General features: G+C 37.7%; 1 protein-coding gene across 3 annotated transcripts in view; it reads right to left on the bottom strand.

Moving 5' to 3' along the window:
• Nucleotides 1-24,791, bottom strand: part of UVRAG (UV radiation resistance associated) — a 340,923-nt gene that overhangs the window by 224,338 nt on the left and 91,794 nt on the right. For all 3 annotated transcript variants that reach the window (XM_033206742.1, XM_033206745.1, XM_033206746.1), the window contains one exon: nt 18,376-18,461. In XM_033206742.1, the coding sequence (XP_033062633.1) occupies nt 18,376-18,461 (86 nt within the window). The remainder of the gene's footprint in view (nt 1-18,375; nt 18,462-24,791) is intronic.

The raw sequence follows: 24,791 nt of genomic DNA, 5'->3' as shown, positions 1-24,791 counted from the left end.
GGCAGAAAGAAAGAAAAGAAAAGAAAGAAGAAAGAAAGAAGAAAGAAAGAAGAAAGAAAGAAAGAAGAAAGAAAGAAAGAAAGAAAAGAAAGGAGGGAGGGAGGGAGGGAGGGAGGGAAGAAAAGAAAAGAAAAGAAAAGAAGGAGGGAGGGAGGGAGGGAAGGAAGGAAGGAAGGAGAAAAGGAAAGGAAAAAGGAAAGGAAAGGAAAAAGGAAAGGAGAGGAGAGGAGGGGAGGGGAGGGGAGGAGAGGAGAGGAGAGGAGAGGAGAGGAGAGGAGAGGAAAGAGGAAAGAGGAAAGAGGAAAGAGGAAAGAGGAAAGAGGAAAGGAAAGGAAAGGAAAGGAAAGGAAAGGAAAGGAAGGGAAAAGAAATCCCAACACTTTACCTTTTCCATTTATTTTATACCAGAGGTAGTTTTCACGTTTTCACCACCTCTTGTGGGTAGTGAAAACTCAGTACAAGCTGACTTGCAGACGCCAACACATGCCGTGCCTTGTCAGAATACTTTTCAGAGTGGTGAATTTATTTATGCATAAACAATGTTTCAAGTCTATTCAAATGGCTCCACAGAATAATTCCACACGAGAACTTCTTTCTACCATCAAAATCTGCTTACATTCAAAAGAAAACCTTACTTTAAAAACAAGCACTGTGAAGTTATGGTCTCCAAGGCTACAGGGGACAGCTCTGTGTTGAAGCATCAAAACTGGAATGCTTAGCACATTTTGAATTAAGTATATTTTTTTCTCAGAGCAATTATAAAACTTTTTCTGTCTGCTCTATATAAAAACAGTTCTATAATATTAGTTTATCATACAATGAATCAGTAAGTTAGACACTCATTTTTAGCCTTGAAAACGCAATATTTAAAGTCAGCCGTTTCACCAGTCTTACTGTTCAGCTCCAGTGTTTCAAGAAGTGTTAGAATTACATGGCCCTTTGATCAAATAATCAACAAAAAAGAACGGAATTGTGGTAAGATCTTTAAAAAAGTATAGAAGACTTTCATTAAGCATAAAAATTCTACTGAAGTATGTACCCTGTTAAAAAAAAAACACCATGGAACAGAAGAGGCCTCAAGCTTTTGGAAGGTGCCAAGAAAGCAATGTACAATCTTAGATAAGTTATTAAACTTTCCTGAGCCTCAATTTATTCATTTGCCTAATGTTCCTAGTTGCTAAAATAATTAAATAGAATAATAAAATATATACAACACCTAGCACAGTATTTGCAAATGACAGGCAATCAAAAAAAGTTGTGACTAGTATTGAGGAGATAAGGAGGTATCTATATGATAATGTAAGGTTAATAAAGCAAAGGATCCAGGGCACAGAATACTTTCTATGTGCAATATTGGTACAGGAATGAAGTGAGATCCAACAATGCTTCCTAGAGCAGAGGAATGCGATCTACATCTCTAAGAATGTATTTAACATGTCAGGCAAACATTCCCCACCTTTCCACAGGCTGGTACCCATGTGTTATCTTCTGTTCCTTATACTGCCTGATAAACTCTCAATTATTCCTTATAAATTTAACACCTGTCCCATGACAGGGAACAAGCTAAGCACCAGTGGTTGTTACTGTGAGCAAGATAAACTAGAGTCCCTGTCCCCCACAAATCTATTGAGGGATACAGAATAATTAAACACAGAATTATATCACCATGTAAAATTTTACAATAGAAGATGACAAGGGGCTTCATTTCCCTCCCTCACCAACATACACCCCAAAATAAAAATATGACTGAGCATGCTGAGGCCAAGATTTAGATTTAGGGGTAATGTAGGAGGTTTCAGCAACTGCACCCTTCCTTTGGGCACCTACTCCTAAAACAACTCTCTGATTTTCATTCTGCTACTGCTTATTCTGTGCATAGCTCCCCATTAAAACTGACAGAATGGAGGGGGATGACTGACAGAGTAACACAAGGTCTACTAACAACAGATTCTCAATAAAGATTAGTCACTAATGACATTTTATTTCAAATAGTTAATGAGCATTCTTTTTCTTGATTACTGGATCACTAAACTCTGCATCTAATTTATCATAAAATTCTCAACTGCAAAGTTTATCACATAGCAATCTCCATGATTCATACGGATACTATATGGTAAAATTCTTTATTGTTACTGTTTTTATACACATTCTCACAATCACAAAATTACAATTGTTCAATCATTTAAAATGTTGGAAAACACTTCCATTCTTCTTTGTACCACTTCCACCACACATCAAAACTGTTCTTATATATGTCACCAGTGAGCTCCAAGTTGCTAAATTCAGTTTTCAGTTCTTTTTTTTTTTTTTTGAGACAGAGTCTCCCTCTGTCGCACAGGCTGGAGTGCAGTGGCACGATCTCAGCTCACTGCAAGCTCCGCCTCCCGGGTTCATGCCATTCTCCTGCCTCAGCCTCCCGAGTAGCTGGGAATACAGGTGCCCGCCACCATGCCCAGCTAATTTTTTTTTATATTTTTAGTGGAGATGGGGTTTCACCATGTTAGCCAGGATGGTCTTGATCTCCTGACCTCATGATCCGCCCACCTCAGCCTCCCAAAGTGCTGGGATTACAGGCATGAGCCACCGCGCCCGGCCCAGCTTTCAATTCTTAACCCTCACATTACTCAACCAATCAGCAACCTTTTTTTTTCTGAGGCAGGGTCTCACTATGTTGCCTAGGCTGGTCTCAAACTCCCAGGCTCAAGCGATACTCCCCCTTCAGCCTCCCAAAGTGCTGGGGTTACAGGAGTGAGTCACCATGCCCCAGCCATCAATATTTGATTCAATTAATCACTCTCTTAGAAATATTTAATTTATTTTGACTTCTGGGACACCTCTTTGTCCTAGATTTTCCCCAACCTCATTAGCTATCCTTCTCTGTTCTATCATCCTCTTCTTAAATGCTGGAATGCCTTGAGTGAAATCTGGAAGGTAGAAGGGATACAGGCCATTCTTCCTGCAGCAGTGACAAGCTCTCTCAGGAGTGAGGTTTTGCAGTAGACAGTTTCCTTATTTAGGTGTCTGGTAAGTGTGGGATGGCTATTTCACCAGCAGCAGTTTTCTAATTGCTGGATCACTGCTGTGGTGGGCTGACCCCGAAGCCCAATCTATTCTCCACACCAGAGGCATTTTTTTTTTTTCTTTTTAGAGAAGGGGTCTCAGCTTTATTGGCCAGACTTAGAGTGTAGTGGCACGATGAGACCTCACTACAGCCTCAAATTCCTGGGCTCAAGGGATCCTCCAGCCTCATCCTCCAAAGCAGCTGGGACTACAGGCATGTGCCACCATGCCTGGGCTAATCAGAGGCATTTTTTAAACTAGAAATCACATCACATCACTCCCTTATTCAAAGCCCTCCAACAACTTCTTATCATGTTTGGAAAAAAAATAAAACTCCGCACAATCTGGCCTTGCCAACTTTGCTCACTATGCCCAAACTAGACTGACTATCTAGCTATTCTTGCAACAAGTCAAACTCATTCTTACCTGCTATCTCTTCTCTCTGGAATGTTCTTTCTCCAAATGCCCATCCAACCTTGTTGTCTAATTTTTTCAAGTCTTTGTTGGAATATTTTCTTCTCGGTGAGGTCTTCCCTGATCATCCTATCATCCTCAGTATCTACCAACCTCTATTCTCCTCCTCCTACTTTATTTTCCTTTATAGCACTTACCACTAGCAACAAATTGATAACTAACTAATTTACTTACTTCTGAATTTCCTATTAAAATGTATGCTCCATAAAGATAGGACTTTTTCTTTCTTTTTCAGGATATAACAAGAGCCTAGAACATAACAAACACTCAATAAAAGTAGCTATCATTGTATTCTACTCTCAGGAATAACAACAACCTATATACTTTTTCTCTTCCAAATTACACCCCTGGCCAGGTGCGGTGGCTCACACCTGTAATTCCAGGACTTTGGGAGGCCGAGGCAGACGGATCACCAGGTCAGAAGTTAAGAGAGCAGCCTGGCCAACACGGCGAAACCCCAGCTTTACTAGACATGCAAAAATTAGACAGGCATGGTGGCACACGCCTGCAGCCTCAGCTACTCGGGAGGCTGAGGCAGAATTGCCTGAACCTGGGAGGCAGAGGTTTCAGTAAGTCGAGATTGTGCCACTGCACTCCAGCCTGGGTGACAGAGCGAGACTTCATCTCAAAAAAAAAAAAAAAATGCCTTCACCATAATGCAACCTTAGGCAACTCAATTCCCCTTTCTGGATCTCATGAGTAAAACAGCGATAACAATGACTAGCAGCAATCCATACGCTTGCTTTAAGGATTAAATGAAATAAAGCATGTAAAAAACTTACCTGGCAGATAGTACATATCCAATAAATGTATCTTTTACTCTTATTACCCTAAAATTGTTTGCCAAATTAACTACATAACTGTTTAAAGACAGCAACTACATCCCCAAAGTCCTCTCTTCTCCAGGATATTTATATTCTCTAAATATCCTCTATTCCCAACTAGTCTTTACATGACTGCTTTAAAATCATTCATCTTCCTGGCCATCTCCCCTGGCTCTTTCCCATCAAAGTAAACTGGGACTCAAATTAAACAGAATATTCCAAATATGATCTAATGAACACAAAGTCCAGGAAGACTATTACTTCTCTTGATCTGGACAATATATTTTAATTAATGCAATATAAGATCATCTTAGCTCCTTTTTTAATGCTGCTGAGTCAATTTCTTGGCTTACACTGCATTTTTCATAAGTTTAAATCTCCAGATGTTCTCCCCATAAACTGTTTAAAGTCAGTTTTCCTCCCATGTTCAAATGTAACTCTGTCATTAGAATAAAAGAATCTCGGGGACAGAAAAATCAGTGCTACTGTGGAAAAGTCATTTTCCTCTATGACATTAGTTTACTTCTTGCAGAGTCTGAATTTAAGGAATAGAAGCCTAAGAACAGTCCGGGATGCCAACTAAGAATCACTGGGTCCAATCACTTCACACTTAACATATTGGGGGAAAAGAAGTAAAAAGACCTACATGGCCATAGAGTCAGAGACACTCCTCAGTAGTAAACCATTAAGACCTCCTCCATGGGGAGGCACGAGGTGAAGAGCATATTAAGCACACTCTGGAGGGCTCCAGGAAAGCCCATTAGGAAACTCTCCATTGTGTGGGTGCCACAAAACTCTTAAGAAATTTCTGACTCATTTTATGTTGGTGCATCATCAAAAAAAATTTTTACTGGGAAGACTAAGGGTGCTATAAGTTAGTCTCAACAAGAGAAAAGAATGTCAAGGGGAATTCCTCCACACGAGATGGAGAAGTATAAAGAAAAGGCCTTTACTACTAACCTGACTTGGACTCTGCATGACTTACCAGCTGAACACCTGGGAGCCACACTACTCAACTTCTTCAAGCTTCAGTCTGCTTACCAGTGAAATGGAACTGTAACAGCAGTGTGGCTATTGTGAACACAATAAAAAGATGTATACTAATTTTTAGCATTTAACTGAAATGCTATTTCACTTAATAGCATTAATGTATTTAAGTGAAAACTTTTAATACTCAAATCTTATTTTCCTTCTCTACCCCCTGTTTAGGCCCTCTGTAGAAAAGGAAGGGATTCTGACTTAATCTTAGAACACAACATATTTAGAAATTATTATTAATTTCTCAATGAATGAAAGACCCTTTGCTTGCTGTATCTGTTAATCTGTCCTACTAGAATATAAATCCCTAAGGTAATAATCTGGCTTCTCATTTTAACAGAGTATTTCCAGTCATAAAGAATCCACTGTAGGAATAAGGTTATTACAAAGTCCACTCTCAACAGATAAACATGCTGAGTCTCAGATTCTCTTCCAAGGTGAAACATCCACTTTTAGAACAAAAGTTACACCAAGGGCCAGTTGATATCCTGATAAACTTAATGTATTAATTCTCCTAAAATTGTCAATAACTTTTCTTAATAAAACGGCATGTAAAAATCAAGTTATGGGTGGGGTAGGTGTTTAATGGTAACTGGTTATTTTTATTGGCGGAGACATCAGGGTGAAATCACTAAACCTTGGAATGCTGCCTTGGAACATGCCTGGCACCAGTGGGAATGTAGAAGTTACAAGGCAGCTATGAGAGATGTGACAGTGAAGCCTTAATTCGCAATGACATCTTAAACAAAGCAGCCTTAGTACAGTAACCCTGTGAATTCAAGCCAAAATTAAAGGACAGCGGCAGAGACAGAGAACATCTCTTGGGCAGAAGACTACATATGCTTAACTGCCCTCAAAGAATGCTTTACTTCTTTATGCTGATTTTATTCTTCCTATTTTATTCTTCATTCACCTTTTCAACATTTGAAAACTGACTTTTGCTCTAAGCCAAGAGTTCTGAACACTGTTTTGGGGAGGGCTCATTTAACTTACCCATTACATTTCCATTTTCTATTGAAAATTAGGTAAACTATAGAAAATGAACTTAGTAACATGAATTGCCTATAAGAGGTCCTAGTTAAAGACTATGAGATCTATCAGTAAGTCCTGACTACTGGTTTACTCATTTAGTAAACTGCAGTTAATTTAAAAACAATGCTTTCAACATGAGTTTTTCATTAGCATGCACTGTATTCAAACTGAAATATTAAGTTATTTTATACATAAAATATACTATAACTGTGGCAAAATATATCCAAGGTTAGTACTAATCATCTTTGGAAAGGTAATTAAAAATCTATCATTTTAAAAATTCCTCAAAAAATCTACCTGGTTCAGTTATTATCCAACAGGATATTTCACCCATGTCTTCATTCATTCATTTAACAAATATTTGCTGATTATTCACTCTGAGCCAGCTTGGTGCTATACGCTAGGAACAACATTGTAAACTAGAGATACAAATTCCCTAAACGTATATAGTCCATATTCTCCATTCTCATTCTGAGAAACACTTTTGAGGCAAAAGTATCTGAAATATTTTGTTTTAGTTTTCATGAAAAAAGTTATTACAATTTCAACATCATAAAGCATCCTGTCCAAGAAGAGTTCATAATGTAACAACATTTCTAACTAAAACATTAGAGTAGTTTCTAGTCTTAATTAGAAAATCTGCTGTAAATTATTGAAATTATTAAAAGAATTATAAAATAAAACTTGTGCATTATTTCAGCAATAATGTTGGAAATTTAGAGGAAATAGATGGTGTCCTACCAAAAAACAAATTGCCAAAAATAAACCAAGGAGAAGCAGGAAAAAATGGACAGGGCAATGAGCACTAAAGGGATTGAAAGAAGATTTACCCTTATAAAATGCACCTGAACTGGATGATTTTACTAGCTAAGTCCTAACAAACCTTCAAAGAACTAAAAATTTTTGAAATGATTTAATCTGTTTCAGATGGTAATGATGATAATGAGAGCTGACACATACAATTCAGGCACTGTACTAAATAGTTCACATTAATACCTTTAATCTTCCCAATGATCCAGAGACAGATGCTATTATCATCATTTTACAGATTAGGGCATAGCATAAGATAGAAAGCTTCACAATTCATTCACAATTCAATTTTAACATCTTGGGAGAGACGGTAATTTACACTCTCCCCTCTTAACAACAACACAACAACTGCTAAAAACTAATCTTGCTTATAAGTAATGATCAAAAGAATAACCTGTAACTAGTCAGTAACACAACACTGGGAAATCCACATACCTTATTACAATTATAAAGGAAGAAAAAATATAATATTAATAAATGTGGAAAGGCATTTCAAAAAATTCAGCAACAATTCCTAATAAAACCATTAAGTGAATAAAAAGAATTATTTAAAATATTTTCCTTTTTGAGACGGAGGTTGCAGTGAGTCGAGATAAAGCCATTGCACTCCAGCACAGGCAACAAGAGCAAAACTCCATCTCGAAAAAAGAAGAAAAACAAATATATAAAATATATAATATATATAATATCATTATATAATATATAGATATATAATATATAATATATATATAATATATAAAATATATATACACACACAGATGTGTATATATGTGTATATATATTTTTTATATATTGGTTTTTATGTGTGTGTGTATATACACATATGTATATACATGTATATACATACATATATATATATATATTCATTTTTCTTTTTTTTTTCTTTCAGATGCAGTTTCGCTCTTGTCTCCCTGACTGGGGTGCAGTGGCGCGATCTCAGCTCACCACAACCTCCGCCGCCTGGGTTCAAGTGATTCTCCTGCCTCGGGAATTGCAGGCACCTGCCACCATGCCCAGCTAATTTTTGTATTTTTAGTAGAGACGGGGTTTTGCCATGTTGGCCAAGCTGGTCTTGAACTCCTGACCTCGGGTGATCCACCTGCCTAGGCCTTCCAAAGTGCTGGGATTATAGGCATGAGCCACCAGCCCGGCCAATATTTTTCAAAATTAACAGAAAATACTCTCAACAGCAAACTACTAAACTTTTTCAATTAGAACAAGGAACTGGGATGGTAACAATGCCCATGATTTTTCAACATTATTTTGAAAGTTCTAGAAGGTTTAGCAAATGCAGTAAGACTAGAAAATCAGTATAAACATTAGAGAAGAAAAGCCTATCCTTTTACTGATGATAATGTGTATGCCAAAAAAGGAGAACTTTCCTTAAAAAAAAAAATTGCAATAAAAACAATTAGATATATTACTAAATATAAATAAGATTTTCCTAGAATTATAGCTTTTCCTTATAATAGCAATAAGCATACAAGAATGGAATGGAACACCTATTTTATACAAAATACTGTAAAAACTATAACATACTTAAGAACAAATGTAACAGAAAGGCAAATGACCGTATAAAGAGAACTACAATCTTGTTGAAGAAATAAAATAAAATATAAACAAATGAAAAGACACCATGTTCTTGGATGGGAATACTAATATAAAATGACAGCTTTCCCAAAATAATTGTAAAACTTCAACTGATATAAAAATTTTGATTAAAATTCCAATAAGACCGGTCTTTTAAAGTTGGATAAAATAAGTTAAAGTTCACATAAAAGAATAAAGCTCTGAGAATAGCCAAAAATAGTATCAAAAAGAAGAGTAGCAAGAGGACGTGCCTTACTTGATATTAGACCACACCAAAAAAATCCCCTGTAGTTAAATCAATCTGAAAGTTACAAAATACACAAAAAGATAAGATAAACAAAAAAAGAGTGAATCCAGAAATAGATCCCAATATATATGCACTTTTAATACATTACAAAAGTATTATTTAAATTCAGTGAGAAAAGAAAGCTGTTGGCACACTGAACTCATCTATGAAGAAATCATTTCTACCTTACAAGATAGGGACTATCTATACTAGATATCAGTGTGCAGATGGTTGGATTAAAAGAAAAAAAAGAATAAATTGCAATTTGTATTAAATACTTAATTTAAAAAGTAAAATAATATAGATCTGAAAGTTAGCAGAAAGTATCTATAGAAGCAAGGTATAGGAGAGTCATCTTCAACTCAAGAGTGCCCAGAAAATATAAAACAAAAAACAGAATTACACAATACAACAAATATGAACTTTTTGTATAAGGTATCATAAGTGAAGATGTAATTATCAGATTTGGGAAAAAATACCAAGTACTCTTAGAAACTTATGAGAAAAACACAAGCAACTCAATTTTTTAAAAATAAATAAAGTAAATGAATAGGCAAATTCACAGAATAATACCCTAAATAGCTAATAAGCTTAAGAAAACATGTTAAATTTCACTTGTAGCTCAAACGAAGTACTTGCACCAGGCTGACAAAAATTGAAGTAATACTGAGGTGTCATTTACACTCATCAAATTAGTAAAAATCATAAAAATTGATGATGGCCATTGCCAGCATGGAATCGGGGTAAGGAGTAATGCCATTTATTTTGTGCCCTTTGGGAAAACAACCTGATTATCTCTGACAATTGAAACAATACTTTGACTCAGAAATCCCACTGCTGGGAATGTAATCCATGGAAACAAAATCATCATAAAAACAAGGTTATAGATGTATATAAATATTTCCTTCAGTAATGTACATACTGTCAAAACAAACAAGCATTAAAAACCAGAGCCAGAGTAAATATTATACTAAATGCCTACCAGTAGGGTAGTGGCTGAATAAATATGATATAGCTTCACCATGGACTATTATTAAGCCATTTAAAAAGTGAATTAGGCCGGGCGCGGTGGCTCAAGCCTGTAATCCCAGCACTTTGGGAGGCCGAGATGGGCGGATCACGAGGTCAGGAGATCGAGACCATCCTGGCTAACACAGTGAAACCCCGTCTCTACTAAAAAATACAAAAAACTAGCCGGGCGACAAGGCGGGCGCCTGTAGTCCCAGCTACTCGGGAGGCTGAGGCAGAATGGCGTAAACCCAGGAGTCGGAACTTGCAGTGAGCTGAGATCCAGCCACTGCACTCCAGCCTGGGCGGCAGAGCAAGACTCCATCTCCAAAAAAAAAAAAAAAAAAAAAGTGAATTAGAGGAATCTATGCATAGAATATTGAACAAGAAACCCAAGTATGTGTATCAACTCCCATTTTATAAAACAATTTTAATTTTATAAATTAATTCAAACCATATACATAAACCACAAATATATAGAAAACATATATACATGTATCTATAAATCATATCTATGACATATATAGAGAGAGTATGGGAAAAAATACAGATGGATACACATCAGATTGTTAACATGGGTGAAGGGTGACTAGTGGTCATGTGGACATGTGTTCTGTGTTTGGGTGGTTTTCTGGCAGCGGAATGAGGGAGAAGGGCTTACAGAAGATAAGCCAAAAAGTACAAGGAAAGGGAAAGGAGAAGACTTCACCCTATAATTACACCCGTATTTTGCTTAAATCCTATTTTTGTAAAACTATGTGTGTATATGTGTGTCTTTGTATGTATACATACATACATATATTTGTATTATATGTAGAGACAGATGAATAAAGATGAATAAAATGTGCTGCTACACACAAATACAAAGTTTGCTCCACCAAAACTTACATTAAATACCAAAATTAGCCGGGCGCAGTGGCTCACACCTGTAATCCCAGCACTTTGGGAGGCCGATGCAGGCAGATCACGAGGTCAGGAGATCAAGACCATCCTGGCTAACATGGTGAAACCCCGTCTCTACTAAAAATACAAAAAAGTAGCCAGGCGTGGTGGCACATGCCTGTAGTCCCAGCTACTCGGGAGGCTGAGGCAGGAGAATCATTTGAACTGGAGAGGCGGAGGTTGCAGCGAGCCGAAATCGCGCCATTGCACTCCAGGCTGGGCAACAGAGTGAGACATCGTCTCCAAAAAAAAAAACACCAAAATCATTTTATTTTTAATTTTGATTGAAAACCTTCCTAAATCTTCTATGTGCCTGCTTTCTTATGAAGGCTCTCATAATTACAGTTTTCTATTTTACTGATGATTTAACACCAATATGGCATAGTAGAAAACAGCAAGTGCACTGGAGCCTGGCAGACCTTTCTTCAGACCTGCTTCCACACTTAACCAGCCTGTGGCCCAGGCAAATCTTCTCACCATTCAAAGCCTGCTTCCTCATCTGTTAAATGGAGACAGCATTATTAAAAACTAAGACAGTGCACTCATAATTCTCATGAGTAACCTGAGTTATAAAATGCAATACAGAGATGTGCTTGGGCCAAGCACACACACAGGAGTTGGCTAGCTATGTTTTTTTCTTTAGTCGGCCCCTCCTTACAGTTGAACTGTTTCTCCCCCTCTCTCTTTTTACATGAAGTAGTGAGACAGGGCTGTTTAAGAATCCAAACACAGTGACTACAAAGGTAGGACAGTAGCTAATATGATTTATCACTCAGCTATATTCCAGAATCAAAGAGTATACCACAAAGAGAGCAAACTATCAGCTTTCGCTTCTTGCTGTCAGTGTAATCCTCTTAATTCCTCCCCTAACTTACTTAAAATAAGCATACAGAAACCGGGTAAGAGCCTAGTCTCCACTATGAAAAGAAAGTACATGAGTTTTAGTACATAAACTCTGTAAAGTCTGCTTACAGTTGGGTTCTTAGCTGTATTCTGTCTAACTGCAATTACCACTTAGAGTCCATTAGGCAGGGAGGAAAAAAGAAACTCTTCCTGGAGCCTAAAAGTTGGTTATCACATCCATAAGTTAAAGATGATAAACAAAGTTATACCTTATACTTCTCATCCCATCTCTAAACACTATGCTATTGATAATTTATTGGTTGTGAGCATTTTCCTGTTAAAATTAGAATTTTATAGTTGAAAGTACTTTCTAGCAAAGTGGGAGAAGCAGAATTTGCTTCCAGAGGGCCACAGAAAGGTCTTCCCAAAACACTCATAGAAAGAGTTGGATTAAAAGTCACGAAATCCTGAAAATCTCACCAGATGTTGTGTGGAAAGCAGGGGCTGAAAGAAAGAAGCAGCTGAAGGCTCATAGACCTGATTGCATTTTCAACACCTTTTAACTATTAGCCTAGAAATGTTTTGCAACTCTCATTTTACCAGATGGAAACCATTAGAAAAAAACAAAACTTTAGTCCTCTAGTAACCCGAACAATAGTTCAATCTGATCAATAGAAATGGCATTTATTATCTGCTTAACATATATATGATACACACTGCCATAGGGCTAATACAAAGACTAATAAAACAAGGGTTCTTGCCTAAAGGCAATCTCAGTTTGGGAGTGCTGAGAGGAGTGGAGGGAAAATCAGACAATGAAGAACTAATTAGAACACAGTAAGCACTCCATAAATGATAGTTATTGATTATACAAGTAGGGAGTGGGAGGACTTTGAAATAAAGACCATGGTGCCTAAGGGCATGTATTACAAAATGTCCCTTGAATACCACATTAAGAAATGTGAACCTTATCCTGTATATAATCTATCAAAGCTTTCTAAGCCCAGTGAATAAGAAAATTCATGTATCTTTTTTTATTTTATTATTTATTTATTTATTTATTTTTGAGACCGAGTCTGGCTCTGTCGCCCAGGCTGGAGTGCAGTGGCGCGATCTTGGCTCACTGAAAGCTCCGCCTCCTGAGTTCACGCCATTCTCCTGCCTCAGCCTCCCAAGGAGCTGGGACTACAGGTGCCCGCCACCACGTTCAGCTATTTTTTTTTTTTCATATTTTTAGTAGAGACAGGGTTTCACTGTGTTAGCCAGGATGGTCTCGATCTCCTGACCTCATGATCCGTCTGTCTTGGCCTCCCAAAGTGCTGGGATTACAGGCATGGAACCACCATGCCCGGCCCATGTATCTTTTAAAGATCACTCTAGCAGCAGTGTAAAAGATTGTAAGGATTTAAGATACACTGGTTTATATGATAGCCTCTGGAGCTAGACTGCCTGGGTTTGAATACAGGTTCTAACACTAGTTTGTGTGACCTTGGTGAAGTTACTTAACTACTTCGTGCCTTAATTTCTTCATCTAGGAGATCAGGAAACAGTCCAGGAAAATACAGATTAAAAACAAAGAAGGATCGACAGATGAGACATCTCACCAAAGAATCAATATGGTTTATCATCAACAATATCTATCACTAAGGGAAGAAAAATTAGCGAAACCAAAAATGACTTAGATTACTAGCTTGGGAGACTAGGATGATGATAATACCATGAGACAAACCAGGGAAAAGAAAAGGAAGAGGAGTATTAAACTGATGAGTGTGGCTCCAGACACTTTGAGGTTGAGGTTCCTCAAGGACAAAAAAGTACAAATATCCATGGTTGCTGGAAAATGCAGACTGGAAATCCAAAAGAGAGGCAGAGCTAGAGACACAGACTGAAGAGGTATTAACATGTAGATGTGTTAGTTGTAGCTTTAGTAACACGAGAGTACCTAGAGAAAAAGAGTAATACAGAAGAGTCAAGGAACTCCAACAATTAACCAAGAAGTGTTGGTAAGGTAGACGGAGAGGAGAAATACAGCCAGAAGAAATAATCCTTTCCTTCAAGAAGATTTCAATGTCATTAAGGAGAAAAGACATACACATGTTAAATATTTTTTATTATGGCTGTTTAGAATTAATAAAAGCAACTTTGAAAGTAAAACCACCTTTGCAAAAATTATGAGTGACAGAAATCAATGAACATGGAGTAGCTGATTCCATCTTGCTTCTAGCCTCACAAACTGTCTCTGTACATTCCTGGGCATAGGCCAAGCTAACTATGGGAGGAATTTAGTTTATAGTTTAACTTTAAAATAAAGATGAAAACAGTCCCTTCCCGAAAGTAACCTCTTCCTTATGACTCAGGGACTGAAACCACCTTTGTAAAATTATGGTTCAGGAGTCACGTACCCAGAAGTCACAAGGTTTGCAGCCTTCCCAATTGCTCCCATAGATAACATCACTATCATAAAACCTAAGACTGGTGCTTGAGGTATTTTTCAGACTCTGAATTCTGATGGACCGGCTGTTGTCAAATAAGTAGCCCATATCAAGAAACTGGCTCAATTAGTCTTATGACCCCCACACAGGAACTAACGTGGCACAAGAAGACAGCTTAGACTCCCTATGATTTTAGCCCCAACCCAACTAATCAGGATTCCCCATTTCCTAGACCCCTGCCTACCAAACTATCCTTGAAACACTGTAGCCTGTGAATTCTGAGGAAGCAGATCTGAGAATTATCTCCCATCCTTCCATTTGGCTGGCCCTGTGATAATCAAACTCTTTCTTTGCTGTAAAACCTGTTCTCAATGCATTGACTTTTCTGGGCAGTGAGCAAAAAGAATCCATCATGCAGTTATAAAAGCAGATATGGAAAACACCAGAATGGTAGGGAGAGAAAGGGAAATTAAGCTGAAAGGTGGAAAAGCTAGTGGTAATAAGGAAAAGGAATACTGGCTTAAAGGAGAAAGCCACTTCCAAGACAGGGTAAGTAAAGAGGAAGAAGAAAACTAATATTTATTGAATGTCTACTATATGCCAGTAACTGTCCTAAGATCTTTCAAATATTTTACCTTATTTAATTCTAACAATATTCCTAATAGAAGAGACAAATATTAGCCCCATTTTACAAAAGCAGACAAAGATATACAAAAAGTTGATGCAAAGTCTTGCATCCAGTCTACCTACACATGGCAGTTTTAGGACTGGAATTTAGGTGAAGGACCAAAGCCCTTTATTTTTCCACCATACTTCCACTTATTAAACTGGCAAAAGCAGGATATTTCTAAAGGAGAGGGGGAAAAAAACAATAAAAACTATACTAGAAAAAAAAACCAGAATTACTACTTTTCTTACTATAACAGAGTTACCTCTTTGAAAAAGTATAAAAGAAAAAACAACCAAAAAATGAGTTTTTTTAACAGTAAAAATAATCTCTCAGTCAGAGAACAGGTAAGATTAGACAGGAATCATTGCTTCCAGGCTCATCCCTCAGGTCTATTCCACACTGACACCATGGTTAGAATTCTAAATTGCAAGCCTGACTGTGTCATTTACTCCTCCTCTCTTTATAATCTTTCAATAATTCCCTATCAATAGGATTTTTTTAAAAAAACAGAAACAAAAGGAGAAAGCTACCTAGTAAGCCTATTAGAAAGCTATCTACTAAGCCTGTATTCCTTAACCTAGAAGGAATCATAGTAAGATTTTTTTAGTTAACTCAAAAAATGAATGCTTATTTATAATTTACAACGTTGCTTTATACTCCATTTTAGTCCCCTACTTTTCTCACTCCAAAATTGTAAAATAAATAAAATTTCAAATGCCAGTTAAGGAATAACATTGACACCTTGTGGTGAACACCCTAAAATATCAAATATGACAATGAGTAAACTGGCTCCTAATTAAATGGCTACTTTTACCTGAAAACAAACCCTTAATCCAGAGATTTCCAAGAGTTAAGAAGGAATAGTTCAATTACTATCCCACATTAAATGTAAATTTGGAAAGAAATGCTAAACTTTGGCAACACTGAAATTAGCCTAAATTCTTAACCATGGGTCAAAGTATCTGAATATGGTCTTAGGTCATTGTTTTCCTATAAAACAGTACAACCCATCCATCTGAAGAAGCTTTTTTCTTTTTTTTTCTCTGCGATGGAGTCTTACTGTGTCACCCAGGCTGAAGTGCAGTGGTACAATCTTGGCTCACTGTAACCTCCGCCTCCTGGGTTCAGGCTAATCTCCTGCCTCAGCCTCCCGAGCAGCTGGGACTACAGGCATGTGTCACCATGCCTGGTTGATTTTTGTATTTTTAGTAGAGATGAGGTTTCACCATGTCGACCAGGCTGGTCTCAAACTCCTGACCTCAGGCAATACACCCACCTTGGCCTCTCAAAGTGCTGGGATTGCAGGCACTGGGTTCAGTAAAGTTGGTTGATAAATAGACACTTGATCTGGTTTAGGAAAAGTATACCTGTGTTATTAGCTAGGCATGAATTGTACAGTAGGCATGAGGAGACCACTGTTAATAAGGCAGTTCAAATTACTGACACATCAGAAGAGTCTGAAAAATACCCTAGATATAAACTCCCCCAGAGCCAAATCATTGCCAGATCAATGTTCAATAACTGAGCAACTACTAAATTAGCCTGATGACTTTGCATTTATGTAGGGCATTGCGTTTTCCAAAGAATGTCCGCAGTCATTATGCCATGTGTACCTTGTAACCACCAGTTTAGGAAGGTGAGACTATTAAAAGGATCTAAAAAAACATGCTTGTCAGAAATCCATCAAAGCATCCTCCAGTCTGGCTCTTACTTGCTGTGTGTCCTCAGATAGATAAAACATTTAATGCCTCTTGGCTTCAGCTTCTACAATCAAGACAAGGGCTATCTATCATCCCTGACGTGTGAAAGACTTCTAAGAGAATAAGATAAAAAATGTGAAAATGCTTGTAAATTACACAAATTTGTAACATCACTGCTTCCACTTTTTAGAAGCATCAGAGGTTAAATGAATTAGGACAAATCAAAGATAAAGGCAGGGTAGGATTAATCAAAACATCCTCCATGATACCACACTGCTTCACAAGATCCAACAGTCTTTCTTCAGTTCCTGCTCTCCTACATTATCACAGTGTTCGCTACTCCTGGAAACTATTCTCTTTCAACATCTATGATACTACACTATCCCAAATCCTCTTCTTCCTGACTTAGTATTTTTTCTTTTAATTCTACTGTTTTCTCCAACAAGGTCACACAATCTCACATTTAGAACATATCTTTAAATAATTGTACCTACACCTCATTTTACTTACTAAGGAAAACTGATACCAAGAAATATTAGTGGCATACTCACATTTCAAACAATTTCTGGACTTTCTTCAATACTTAAAACTTTGTGTGTCTCAAACTGAAGAGGCATTAAAATATGTTTATGTTTTGACACCTCCCACTATCTCCACCCTCTAATTTCTAAACCCTGTGTGTTCTGCTACATATCCTAAGCAGTCAAAGTGTAGGCATCTCTCAAGCAAGAACCAAAACTCAGAAAATGTATATGGTTACTTTAGTCAAAACCATGTTTCTTAACATTAATGGACACAGTCCATGTGACCAAACTCTATATCATCATGTGTAATAAGATTCAAGTTTCACAAAGGAAAGGCCAATTTTGTAATGTTTCTAAAATAACCATTTCTCCGAGCATCCTTCTGGATTCTTCCTCAAGTACATATATAGAGGATGTCTAATGTTCTGAAAAGTATTATGTGTCATGTAAACATTAGAAAATCCTGTCAAAATCAAATTTCAATGAACAATCTGTCTGAGTAGGGTGAACATAGGTTGAGCGTCGCTGTTAACTTTATTTGGAATTGCATTTATTTTGGTGGCTTGCTCCCTGGAAAAATATCCTTGATGATCTATCACATTTAAAATTAAAGCTAAATTTTAAAATCTTTCAAAATTAAGCCCAGACATTATGAAAATATAGAGCTGAGGCCTTTAAGCCTCTGAGCATTAGGTACATGCAAAGCTTTTTTCACTTGCCAAACACAATTCTTTTAAGACAAACAAAGAACAGGTCAAAACTCAAAGCCACGTTTGGGGCTGCTGAAGGGCTTTCCGAGGGATGCCGCAGTTGTTAGGACTTTGATAAGTCTAACATCTGCAACTTTGATTGTTGTTCTGTAGGGTACAGAAGACCAGGAAATAGCTCATGTCTGTTTTAAGATCACTGGCTTCCAAAAATTCTCTCCCACTGTCCAGAGAAAGGAAATGGCTTTCCAAAGACTTTGTAAACTAGATAAACTTAAATCACTGTAGCTACAAAATTTATGACACTTGCACTAAAAAAAGGTAAACTTGAATAATAGCCTCTAAAGCTCCTGTTAATTTTCTCACATTGAAATGTCACAAACTCAAAATGAGAAAGATTCTTTAGAATTCAGGGCAATCTAAGAAGTTTCTCACCGTAGCAAAGAGAAGACATCGTAAGAATTGCGAACACAGTTCTGATCCACCTGCAGAAGAATAGTCTTCTGAGCATTTGAATAACCCTGAAAGACATTAATCAACAAATTAATCAAAACCAAACAAAATAAAATATATGCACAAATTAATCATGTTTGTCTTTTTAAAAATATGACATATTAACAACTGAGTAAATCTAAAATTTTAGAGATTCCAAAAAGTAAAGTATATCTGCCATGTAACACAAGTCTAATCTTTCAGGGCGAGGGAATGTAAAATAAGTTTTGGTGGGGGGATCTGACAAGAGCGGAGAAGGAACGCGCCCAGCCCAGCCCTGAGTTCTGCGGCCTTCCCTCCCATCACAGTGCGAACCCAGCAGTTGCTGCCCCAGCCATGGAGCAAGACAACAGCCCCCAGACCCCGAAGGGGCAGAGCAGATTTGGAGATGTCACCCAACGCTGCCACCCTTATGCTGACCAGTCATCCCTGGAGAGAGATGAACACGGATCCTTGACCCACTTTGGTAATGTCTCCACAGCGACAGAAGATGACAAGGATCATACCCACGACGAGAGCGCTCCAGATGATGGCTGATGACTGAACATCACCTGGGGCAACAGCAGCGGGGAGAGGTGCCTGAGAAAGCTGCTGAGAACACAGGGACCCAGGAGACCTGCCCACCTGGGATCACAGACACGGAAGAGGAGTCAAGGCTGGGCACCTTTGGACCAGCACAAGAGCGTGCAGAATCTATCCCCACAACTCAGGAGAGAGGCAGTAAAAAATGCAGCACAAAGGAACCCTCAACCCATGTACCAACCCTGGATTCCCATGAAGCCAGCTCGGTTTGAGAGAAGGAGGTATCCTGGAATCACAGCTGCAGTTTGGGAATGCATGAACACTGGATTTATCTCTTATTTCTTCACTTTTGGGGAAAATCTCTTGTTTTAAAAAAGTGATAAATTTGGTGTTAGGTCAAAAAAATAAAATACATTTCTTCTCATAGTTTCCCATGGAAACAATGTTTCACATTACAAATTGTGGTGAACCTCCCAAGGAAGCTCCAGAAGTCGTTTTAACATATTATGTGACTCAAAAAGAGAATTAACAATAATATTTCAACTATGCCTAGCCATCATCATATGTAACGTTTTTTATGGGGAAAAGGGCATTCCAAGTTCTGATTAGGAACACCAGAAACAAGTATTTCCACTCTGGGGTACAAAGGAGCAAGGATACTTTCTAAAAAGAACAAAGGACAATTCCATAAGAAGAACAGAATAGGTATCTCTGTCATTTAAGAAAGGCAGAGGAGGAGACTGATTTGAGTAATGATAAAACACCGGTCTCCTGCACAGCTGGCTCTACATAAATTACTCTTTCCCTATTGCAATTCCCCTGTCTTGATAAATCGGCTCTGTCCAGGCAGCAGGCAAGGTAAACCAGTTGGCTGGTCACACCACTGCACTCCAGCCTGGGTGACAGAGGAAGACCCTGTCAAAAAAAAAAAGAAAGATAAAAAGGAATAAATAGTCATTTTTTTTTATTAAAAAAAAAAAAAAAAAGGTCGGGGAGTGGTGGGAGAGTACACAGTAATATAGAAAAAAAGACTATGGACCCACCAGGAATCCAGTTCAAGCCTTCAATACAACAGCTCTATAATCTTAAGCAAGGCACCAGAGTGCTCTTAGTTTAACCTTGGTTTCTTCATCTGTAATATGGAGATGATAATAGTAACTGCCTCACAAACTATGGGAATTAAAAGTTAATATCTGTAAAATGAAAGGTATGTAATAAGCACCATATACATATTTGCTATAATGCTAGTAGAAGCATTAAAAGTTATGTCATTACAGACATTAAAAGGATACTGGAAGAATATTATTAACAACTTTATGCTTTTAACTATGAGAACTTGGATTAATTAGACAAGTTCCTTGAAAAGAAACACAAAGTGCCCAGACATACTATAAAACATCTAAATAGCCCCATATCTACTGTTTTAGTGAATAAGCAATTGAAAATCTTCCCACACACACAAAAATCCACGTCCAAACGGTCTCACTGATGAATTTCATCAAACATTTAAGAAAGAAAGAAAGAGAGCGAGCGAGAGAGAGAGAGAGAAAGAAAGAAAAAGAAAGAAAAGGAAAGGAAAGGAAAGGAAGGAAGGAAGGAAGGAAGGAAGGAAGGAGGAAGGAAGGAAGGAAGAAAGAAAGAGAAAGGAGGGAGGAAGGGAGGGAGGGAGGGAAAGAGAAAGAAAGAAAAAATCCACTTTACACAAACTCCTTCAGAAAGTGGAGAAGGGAACAATTTCCAACTTATAAAACTAGCATTACTGATGCCAAAACTAGACAGAGACAACACATACACACACAAAGGAAATTATACACCAATATCCCTCATGAACAGAAACACAAAATCTTTAGCGAAATATCAGCAAATTGAACCAGCAATATATTATAAAGATTTTAAAAGACATATCATTAACTGGATGTAGCCTAAGAATGTCTAGTTGATCTACCATTTAGAAAACAATCAACTAGGCAAATACATGAAACAATCATAAATCTATCTTGATGGGCACACCATTATAAAGACGCAATCTGTGAAAACAATGATACAAAGGCAGGGGAATAGAGAAGCAAAGCTTTTTACAGTATTAAAACTAAGTTGGTATTAATTCAAACTAGTGAAGCTTATTTTTTAAAAAGATCAACACTGACAAATCTTTTTTTTTTTTTTTTTTTTGGAAACAAGGTCTGATTCTGTTATCCAGGCTGGAGAGTAGTGGCACAATCACAGTTCACTGCAGCCTCAACCTCCTGGGCTGAAGCCATCCTCCTGCCTCAGCCACCAGAGTAGCCAGAATTACAGGCATACACCACCATGCCCGGCTAATTTTTGTATTTTTTTTTTTTTTTTTGTAGAGATGGCGTTTCTCCATGTTGCCCAAACTGACCTTGAACTCCTGGATTCATGAGATCCTCCCACCTCAGCACCCCACTTAGCTAGGACTACAGGCATATACCACCACGCCCAGCTAATTTTTTTCTTCTGTAGAGAAGGGGGTCTTACTATGTTGCCTTACTAAAGGCTGGTCTTTAACTTCTGGACTCAAGCTGTCCTCCTACCTTGGCCTCTCAAAGTAGTGGGATTACAGGCATGAGCCACTGCACCTGGCACATTGACAAATCTTAAGGTAAACTAACCAAAGGGAAAGGAAAGAAGACTCAAATCACTAAAATCAGGAAAGAAGTGGGAATGTTATTACCAACCTTACAGAAATAAGAAGGCTTATAAAAGAATACAGTGAACAATTAATCGTATTCCAGCAAATCAGATAACCTAGACAAAATGATATACAAACTACCAAAAATGACTCAAGAGAAACAAGAAATCTGAACAGACCTATAACAGATAAAGAGGTAGACAGAATTTGTCATCACAAAACTCCCACAAAAAAAAAAAAAAAAAAAAAAGGCCAGGCACAGTGGTTCACACCTGTAACCCCAGCACTTTGGGAGGCTGAGGCGGGTGGATCACGAGGTCAGGAGATCAAGACCATCCTGGCTAACACGGTGAAATCCCGTCTCTACTAAAAATACAAAAATTAGCCGGGCGTGGTGGTGGGCGCCTGTAGTCCCAGCTACTCAGGAGGCTGAGGCAGGAGAATGGCATGCACCCAAGAGGTGGAGCTTGCAGTGAGCTGAGATTGCACCATTGCACTCCAGCCTGGAAGACAGAGCGAGACCCTGTCTCAAAAAAATAAAAAATAAAATAAGCCCAGAACCAGATTATTTGACCAGTGAATTATACCAATTATTTAACACGAATCCTTCTTAAAGTCTTCAAAAACCATAAAAGCAAGGAAACACTTCTTAAGTTATTCTATGAGACCAATACTATCCTGATACCAACGCCAGAAAAAAATGTCACGAGAAAACTATAGACCAATATCTTTTATGAATACAGATATAAAAATCTTCAACAAAATACTAGTAAAAGTGATCTAGTGACATAGTAAAAGAATTATAACCCACAACCTGGCAACTATTTCTGGGTTTATACTCCCAAAAAGTGAAAGCAAGAATGGGAAGCGCCATTTGTATATCCATATTCATAGCAGCATGATTTACAACAGCCAAGGGGTGGAAGCAACCCAAGTGTCCACAGACAGGTGATGTGTAAACAAAACATGGTATATTCACACAATGAAATATTACTCACCATTAAAAAGGAAGGAAATTCTGACACATGTGAAAACATTGATGAAGCTTGAGGACATTATATTAAGTGAAATAAGCCAATCAAAGGGAAAATATTCATTCATTCATGAGGTGCCTAGAGTAGTCAAAATCATAGAAACAGAAAGTTGAAGGGTAACTGGCAGGGACCAGGGAGAGGGGAGAATGAGGAATTATTGTTTAATGGAGAGTTTCAGTTTTGCAAGGTGAAAAGTTTTGCAAGATGAAATACATGAATGGTGGCAATAGTTGCACAACAGTGTGAATGTACCTAATGCCACTAAACTGTACACTTAGAATGGTTAAGATAGTAAATTTTGTGTATTTGCAATTTAACACAAATAAATTTTTTTTAAAGATTATACACCATAAACAGCTGAAATTCATACAGGGTATGCAAGGGAGTTTCAATACATGAAAATCAATCAGGCTGGGCCCCTGTAATACCAGCACTTTGGGAGGCACAGGCAGGAGGATCACCAGAGCCCAGGAGTTAGAGACCAGCCTGGGAAACATAGTGAGACACCATTTCTACAAAAAAAATTTTTTTAAACAAAGAAATTGGCTTGGCATGGTGATGCATGCCTGTAGTCCCAGCTACTCAGGAGGCTGAGGTGGGAGGATCACCTGAGTCCAGGAGTTTGAGGGTACAGTGAGCCATGATTGTGCCACTGCATTCCAGCCTAAGTGACACAGCAAGACTCTGTCAAAAAAAGAAAGAAAAGAAAGAAGGAAGGATCAGTGTCATATACCACAACACACATAGTCATCTCAGTTGATGCAGAAAATGCATTTGACAAAATTCAGCACTTTTCCATGATTTAAAAAAAAAAAAAAATCAACAAACTGGGAATAGAAAGGAATTTCCCAGACCTCATAAAGGGCATCTACAAAAAACCCACAGCTAACATCATACTCAATGGTGAAAGACTCAAAGTCTTCCCCCAATATCAAAAACAAGAAAGACAAGGTGATTTCTCTCGCCACTTCTACTCAACATTTGTACTCTAAGTTCTAGCCAGAACAATTAGGCAAGAAAAATAAATGAAGTGTATTCCAAACTGGACCAAAATAAATAAAATGGCATCCCATGTTCATGGATTTAAAGACTTAACATTATCAACATAGCAACAATACCCAAAGCAATCTAGATATTCAATGCCATCTCTATCAAAATTCCAGCAGCCTTGTTTACAGTAATGGAAAAGCCAATTCTCAAATTCATATGGAATTGCAAGGGGTCAATAGCCAAAATTATATTGAAGAGAACAAAGTTAGAAGATTCGCACATCTCAATTTCAACTTAATACCAAGCAACAATAGTCAAATCAGGATAGCACTGGCATAAGGACAGATATATAAATCAACAAAATGGAACTGAGAATCCAGAAATAAATCGATGTATCTATGATCAACTGATTTTCAACAAAGGTCCATAGACTACTCAATGGGGAAGTGAGTCTTTTCATCAAACGATGCTTAAAAAAAACTGGATAGTCACATGTAAAAGAATGAAGTTGGATCTGTTCTTAATGCCATATTTTTTAATTACCTCAAAATGAATCAAAGACTTAACTGTAAAACCATAAGCTGGTCAGGCACAGTGGCTCACGCCTGTAATCCCAGCACTTTGAGAGGCTGAGGTGGGCAGATCACTTGAGGTCAGGAGTTCGAGACCAGCCTAGCTAACATGGTAAAACCCCGTCTCTTCTAAAAATAGAAAAATTAGCCGGGGCGTGATGGCACGTGCCTGTAATCCCAGCTACTCGGGAGGTTGGAGGCAGGAGAATAACTTGAACTCAGGAGGCAGACGTTGAAGTGAGCTGAGATTACGCCACTGTAATCCAGTCTGGGCGACAGAGTGAGACCCTATCTCCAAAAACAACAATAACAAAACACCATAAAGCTAAAAAAAAAAAACTATGCAACTATTAGAAGAAAACACAGGGGTAAATCTATATAACCTTGGATTTACCAATCTATTCTTACATATGATATAAAAAGCATTAGTACAAAAAAAATCAGTAAATCATACTTCATTAAAATTAAAAACTTTTGTGCATCAAAGGACACTATCAAGTAAGTAGAAAACAACCCAATGGAATGGGAGAAAATATTTACAAATTGTATATCTGATAGAGGTCTAACATCCAGATGATATCAAGAACT

This window comes from Trachypithecus francoisi, unplaced genomic scaffold, assembly GCF_009764315.1.
Source record: "Trachypithecus francoisi isolate TF-2019V2 unplaced genomic scaffold, Tfra_2.0 Lachesis_group8, whole genome shotgun sequence".
Lineage (NCBI taxonomy): Eukaryota > Metazoa > Chordata > Mammalia > Primates > Cercopithecidae > Trachypithecus > Trachypithecus francoisi.
Note: the sequence above shows the minus strand (reverse complement) of the source record. Positions and strands in the feature narration are given on the sequence as shown.